This window comes from Myotis brandtii, unplaced genomic scaffold, assembly GCF_000412655.1.
Source record: "Myotis brandtii unplaced genomic scaffold, ASM41265v1 scaffold1441, whole genome shotgun sequence".
NCBI lineage: Eukaryota > Metazoa > Chordata > Mammalia > Chiroptera > Vespertilionidae > Myotis > Myotis brandtii.
In genome coordinates, this window is record NW_005355164.1 from 258039 (window position 1) to 264756 (window position 6718).

At 44.6% G+C, this 6718-nt stretch overlaps 2 protein-coding genes across 3 annotated transcripts in view; both read left to right on the forward strand.

The window, feature by feature from the left end:
* The window catches only part of LOC102247214 (NXPE family member 3), a 40468-nt gene extending 39248 nt beyond the window's left edge, over nt 1-1220 (forward strand). The window contains exon 6 of the mRNA XM_014535531.1: nt 688-1220. Within this exon, the coding sequence (XP_014391017.1) occupies nt 688-1220 (533 nt within the window). The remainder of the gene's footprint in view (nt 1-687) is intronic.
* Nucleotides 1217-6718, forward strand: part of LOC102246289 (NXPE family member 3) — a 33077-nt gene continuing 27575 nt past the window's right edge. The window contains exons 1-2 of one of the 2 annotated variants that reach the window (XM_005861154.2): nt 1217-1475; nt 3676-3784. In XM_005861154.2, coding sequence (XP_005861216.1) covers nt 3741-3784 — 44 coding nt within the window. In that variant the 5' untranslated portion in view covers nt 1217-1475; nt 3676-3740. Of the gene's footprint in view, nt 1476-2615; nt 3047-3675; nt 3785-6718 lie in introns of those variants that run through there. The other variant, XM_014535527.1, reaches the window with a different exon arrangement.

The following is a 6718-nucleotide window of genomic DNA, read 5'->3' on the forward strand; positions in this document are numbered from 1 at the left end:
TGCCTCCTCTGAGTCTCGGTATGCTGTTCTCTTTCCTTCTAGTTGAAGAATTTCCCCTCAGCCAGCCTTCCTGTGGTTCTGGGTGATGTCTGTTCTGTCTTTTAGTTGTATTTTTGAAGTGGTTGTGCGAGGCAGCAAACTCCGGTGTTTACCTATGCCGCCATCTTGGTTTCTCGAGAGAGAAAATATTGATTGGGAAATTGGAAGTGTGGAATCGAAGCTCAGCAAGCCATTAGCTCTTAGTCAAAAACTGAAGAGGTAGAAATGAATGAATTCCCTAAGTTATAGATAGTAAGGAAGAGTGGATGATAATGACAGAATTTTAGGGAATGCCTCATGTACACAGTGCAAGGAAAATATGAAGCAAATAGTTGAGCAAAGAGTGACCAGAAGGGCGGGGGAATGGGGTAATGTAGTGTTACAGAAGGCTAGCAAAGGTTTTTGGAAGAGGTCACCCAGCAGAGGGAAGTCAAATACTGTAGAGAAATAAAAGCACACTGCAGAGGTGTTTGGAAGGACAGTAATGAGATCCTGGGCAACCTTGAAACTTGGGGGCAGGGGTGCATTAGGTTTTAGAGACAGAATGCTTATGTCCTGGGAAGTGGGGACTAATATTTTCATTTGTACAAGAGGATGGTACACAATCCCATATTAACCCTTAAACGTCCTCTCTTGTCCTCCCTACAGCCCTGAAGCCAGTGGATCTACACGTCACGTATCAGACAGGACCTCTGATGGCCGTAGAGACCACTCGGAACATAGTGTTGCACTGGCGGGCCCACGGCTGGCCCCTGCGCTCCCTCCGCACATCAGTGGCCTCCCTGCACTCTGTGGTCCGGGAGCTGGGAGGCCTGGCGGGGGGCCCCCACACTGTGGTGGTGCTGGGGCTGGGCGCACACTTCACCACCTTCCCTCCATCCGTCTTTGCGCAGCGACTGGCAGGGATCCGGGCAGCTGTGGCTGCGCTGCTGGCCCGGGAGCCCCACACTCTTGTGGTCATCAAACTGGCCAACACTGGCTACAAGTCCGTGTATGGCAGTGACTGGTTCACCCTCCAGGTGAACCGGCTCCTCCGAGCTGCCTTTGCTGACCTCCGTGTGGCCTTTGTGGATGCCTGGGAAATGACCTCCAGCCTGGCCCTGCCTGACAGCATCCACCCAGTGCGGCTCATTGTCCAAAACGAGGTGGACTCCCTCCTCTCCTTCATCTGCCCCACCTGAGCGCTGCTGTGGATTCTGGGGCTTTGTGAATGGAAGCCATAGGAATTGTGAAGAGGATCAGAGTGACAAAGGGACTCCGACCTAACAATGATCCAGAGAAGAGTGGCTACCCCAATGTTTAATTACTGTTAGCCCTAGGAGACAATCCTTGTGTACATTAATGAAAGATTTTACATAAATGAAATATTTTACATACCTTCTTTTAAGTTCACTTCGGGGGACATTTTTACTGGTGTGATTGCAGATTACGCAGTTGTAAGTAATAATACAGAAATCTCTCATGCACTTTACTCAGTTTCTCCCAATGGTAACATCTTACAACACTATATAGTGCAGCACGGTATCCTGCCCAGGATATTAACATTGACACAATCCCCAATCTCACAGACATGTCCCTAGTTTTACGGTACTCATTTGTATGTTTTTAGTTTTATGAAAGTTTGTCATTTGTGTGGGTTTGTGTCTAATTCATTAGCATCTGTTTTGTAGCCTTACAAAGGAGATAAGACACTGTCATGGGTTTATACGAAGTGGCAAATCTAACAGGAGAGCCCTGGATAAACTAGAGTCTCAATGGACTCTACCCTCAGGCTAAAGAGAATACAAAAATAGGATCTTACACCCTTTCACTTCTCAATCCAGTTTTCCTTTAATCAACCAAAGGTAAACTATTCTCACCAAGGTAAGTAAGAACCTCTTGGAGGTAAATCCCATGAACAATTTTCAATTCTTACCTTTTGATTTTTCCCCCCTGCATCATGGACCACTCATTTCTTGCTGAAACCATCTCTTCTCTTGGCTTCATAATATCAGATCCTTCGATTCAGACGTGAGTAACTTGAAAAATGAGGTCCACCAGAATCCATTTTGCTGGTGAGGGTGGTCACAGAGGCACCTAGTTTTATTTTTTTTTAAAATATATTTTTATTCATTTCAGAGAGGAAGGGAGTGGGAAAGAGAGATGGAAACATCAATGATAAGAGAGAATCATTGAACGGTTGCCTCCTGCACGCCCCGTACTGGGGATCAAGCCCAAAACCTGGGCATATGCCCTTGACAGGAATCAAACCTGGGACCCTTCAGTCCGCAGGCCAACGCTCTATCCACTGAGCAAAACCGGCTAGGACAGCACCTAATTTTCACTAGTGGTGGTGGTTGCAAGAGCAGGCTCCTGGCATAGAAAGGGCATCCTTGGTACAGTGTAAACCACAGCAGGAATTTCTCCTGCTGCTCAGTTGGACATCAGTGGTGCTGGTGGCATAAAGTACAGTTCCTGGAAGCTTAGCATTCGGCGGGCCTGCTCCAGTCTCCCAGCAGTATGTGGGCTACTCAAGATCCTTTTATTAATACCCCTTACTCTTTAATCAGCCAGAGTTGGCTTCTTCCTCTTGAAAGAACTTGCATTAATCAGAGTATGTGATTATGTGCCTGATAATTACAGGTTCATATGTTAGATGCTATAATAGAAGTGAGCTATGAGAATGTACAAAACAGACATGTAACTCAGCCTTTGTGGTCTAGGGAAGAATTCCACAAAGATACCTGAGTTGAGTTTGAGAAGAAGATCATGGATTATCTAGGCACTGAGTCTCAGAAGGGCACTCCAGGCTGAGAAACAGTTATGCTCAAAACTACACAATATTTTCAAGTTGGGAATGGGCTGAGGCAAGAGGTCAGATAGCAGAGTTGAACAAGAAGATCCCTGAGGACTTTATATACCATGCTCAAAGTTGTTCCCTGGACTAGTAGCAGGGCTAGAGCCCAGGCCTTTCAATGTATACTCTGGGACAAGGTAGATGCCGGAAGTCACCTGAATACGGTTTTAGGTGAGTACTTATTTTGTATTGGCACCCAGCCTTGCCTGAACACTCAGGGAAGAGTTAGCTGAAAGTGACCATAGCCTGTCATGGAACCTGCTGACCTGAAAAGAAACCAGCATGCCGGATCCTTACCTTGCAATCTCCTGAGCCTCACTCGCTTCCCTTAGCCCTTGCAACTCCGATCCTACTCAGCCGAACTCCCATTCCCCTCAGGGACCTTGTTATCTCAAGTTCTCCCCAAAACAACGCAACTCCCGTCCCTGTGTCTTCTACCGTGTAGTTAACAGGGAGTTAACAAAGTTGTGTCTTTCTTTCCTGGGAAAGAAAACATTTTGTATCCTTTAGCTTTGACCTTGCTGCTAGAAAACTTAAGGCTAAATTTACTGCTCACAGGGTAAGTGGGAAGAGGAAGTTATTATTCTTCGTCTGGGGGTTTGGACCAAACTGTTCTACAGTCATTAAGCTCCTCTTGCCTACAGCCTTATTCCCACATTTCTTCTTTGCTGTTGTGTTCTCTGCCTCTAAGTTTATTCTGCTAAGAAGTGTGGTTCTCTCTTTCTTGCTGCAGCTGCCCTTTTCCCACATTTGACCTTATTCTGGGCACTTGAGTGGCCACATCATCCATGTGTTTGCAGGTGCCATCAGCAGGATGTTATCCTGTGAATTGCTGTGAAGAGAAGAATCAAGACTTTATAGAGGAATGAGAGAAAGAACAGGAAGTGTTGAGAAGTATCCTGCAATGAGGTAAGAGGGCTTAGATTTCAGAAAGAAAATGAGAGCAAGAGAAGAGGACGAAAGGATGGATGCAGGTTTAGGGAATAGGGCATTTAGTATAATTATCAAGCAACCAGTATTGATTAAAGTCACAGTCTGGCCCTAGCCGGCTTGGCTCAGTGGATAAAGTGTCGACCTGCAGACTGAAGGGCCACAGGTTTGATTCCAGTCAAGGGCATATGCCTGGGTTGTGGGCTTGAACCCTAGTAGGGGACGTGCAGGAGGCAGCCCATCAATGATTCTCTCTCATCATTGATATTTCTATCTCTCTCTCCCTCTCTCTTCCTCTCTAAAATCAATAAAAATATCTTTAAAAAAAGAAAGAATACAGTATCCTATCCCTACGTAAAAAACAACAAAACTTTAAAAATAAAATCACAATCTGGGCAAATTACTGTTTTTAATGTGTGAAATACAAATAAGGGCACAAGATATGGGGTCTGGCTTTGAGAAAGAGATGCGTGCAGGGCTTAACAAATAGAATGTTGAGTATGAGACAGCATCTGAGTGGTCAGGAAGGTAGGAGACTCAGGCAGTTATAAAAAAACAAACAATATTGGATAGGACTTCAAGGAGGAGAAAGTGGTCAACAGTTTAAATACGGCTGAGAACTTAAGAAATATAATGAATAAAGAGACCTCAGAGATGACAATTAGCACAAGAAATCTTGAAGGAGAACTGGGAGTAGATTCATGGTTTAGAGGGGATGAAATGAATCTTTTATTCTAAGAATATTTGGAGTATCTCTGGGATAGGATATTGGATGTCCACCTTCCAAAAGCCAGTAACCAGTGTCCAAATGGGCAGATCCAAGAATGAGGGCTAAGGTATCTTGGATCACAGTGCTGTAACAATAGGCCCAACACTGACCCTGTGGTTCTGTAGCCCAATTCATGCTTTTCCTGAATATTCATTTTCATTCATGTACTGGGCCAAAGGAGAGAGGGAGGTGACAGTGGGCAGTGGCAGGGGCCCCAGCCACTATGGTGCCCACTCCCTTTTTGCCTCAATGAACCACTGCCTGATGCAAGGTAATCATCTAGATGGCCCTGAATACATTGTTGGTTGGGGAATCATGTACACTGATTGCCACCCAAATTCCAAAAGTAAGTTCAAGTGTATCTACAGTAGTAACTTATTCACCCATCAGCTGAACAAACTTCCCTGCGGAGGCTTTGCTGGCATCCCTTTGGGATTTGAGTTATGATATAACTCTGCCTGGTGCATCATTTACAATTAGGTTGATTCCTCTTCTTGATCTTCTCTAGCTGAATGTGTCTTCTTAGGTCCCAAAGCTGTGTTGGAGAGTATATGAATCCTGTAACCTAGTCCCAGGAGTGAAAAGGATCGACTGAGTGGTAGGATGTCTGGATTTCTAAGGAAGAGTGGTCTGGATTCCTGGGTTTTCCATCAGCCACAAGAAATAAGTGCTGAAGAGGAAATAAGCTCCCTACTAAATGATAGCGAGGAATAAAAGCGTAGGCAGCAGCTGCTTTATGAAGTCAGAGAGGTGATCACTGTCTCTGCCCTAAGTTAAGTTCTCTTATTGTTATTTGCCTTTGGTTTAAGATGTAGAATAAACATGATGTGGTATTCATGCTGGAAGCAGATGCCTAAGAGTGTAGGATGACTGGATTTATTAGAGCTGTGTTGGTGGCTTTTATTTTTATTATTAAAATATATTTTTTTATTGATTTCAGAGAGGAAGGGAGAGGGAAAGAGAGATAGAAACATCAATGATGAGAGAGAATTCTTGTCCTGCATGCCCCACACTGGAGATCAAGCTCACAGCCCGGGCATGTGACCTGACCAGGAATCAAACTTTGACCTCCTGATTCATAGGTCCACACTGAACTAACGCCAGCCAGGCTGTTGGTGGCTTTTAGATTTTAAGGATGTCTGTACAACATTATAGATACAAGGAGGTAAGGGTGAAATTTCTAGGCTCTTAATAGAGGTGAGAGGGGTGAGAAGGTAGGTAGAATTGGAGGCTAAGATCCCACCAACAGTGTTTCAAGAAAACAAATAGTCCTGCCTGTAATTCCCAGTAGGGGGCGTGCAGGAGGCAGCTGATCAGTGATTCTCTTCAATCATTGATGTTTCTCTCTCTCCCTCTCCCTTCCTTTCTGAAATCAATAAAAAAAAAATTTTTTTTTTAAAAGAAGAAATAACATGGAGTGTATCTGGAGTTTGCTAATATCAGTTGGGGGATGGAATCTCTTTCATACAGTTATTCCTGCTTTCCATCCTCATTTGGGTGGATATTAAACATGTCACCAGCCACCAAGTTTGCCCAGGTGGCCTGTGTTGCTACTATACTGTATTCCTGCGTTGTTACTGCTTTGCATTTTTATGGTGCCTCATAATTTTTTAAAAAATACATTGTATTGATTTGGAGAGAGAGAGAGAGAGAGAGAGAGAGAGAGAGAGAGAGAGAGAGAAAGGGAGAGGGAGAGGGAGAAAGATAAAAACATTGATTGGCTGCCTTCTACACGCCCCCTACCGGGGATCGAGCCTGCAACCTGGGCATGTGCCCTGACTGGGAATTGAACCAACAATCTCTTGGTGCATGGGACAAGACTCAACCAACTGAGCCACACTGGCCAGGGTGGGGGGCCTCATAATTTTAATTACACTTGCATATCTTACTCAATTTCTGCATGGATGCTATTGGAGACAATAATAAGGAAAAGTACAATGATACTGGTGACACCACTCATTTGCTATACTGTCCTCTAGCCCAGGGCTCTTTGCAGCTATAGAGTAGAGAACAGGCAGAAGTTAATGCAGAAGGTCAAGAGCAGTTTCAGTTTATCCTCAGCTTGATAGTGTTGATGTTCTTTGTGAACGGTGACGCTGAGATGAGTTTAGAGTGCAGGATTGAGTTTAGAGAAGCAGAGGGGT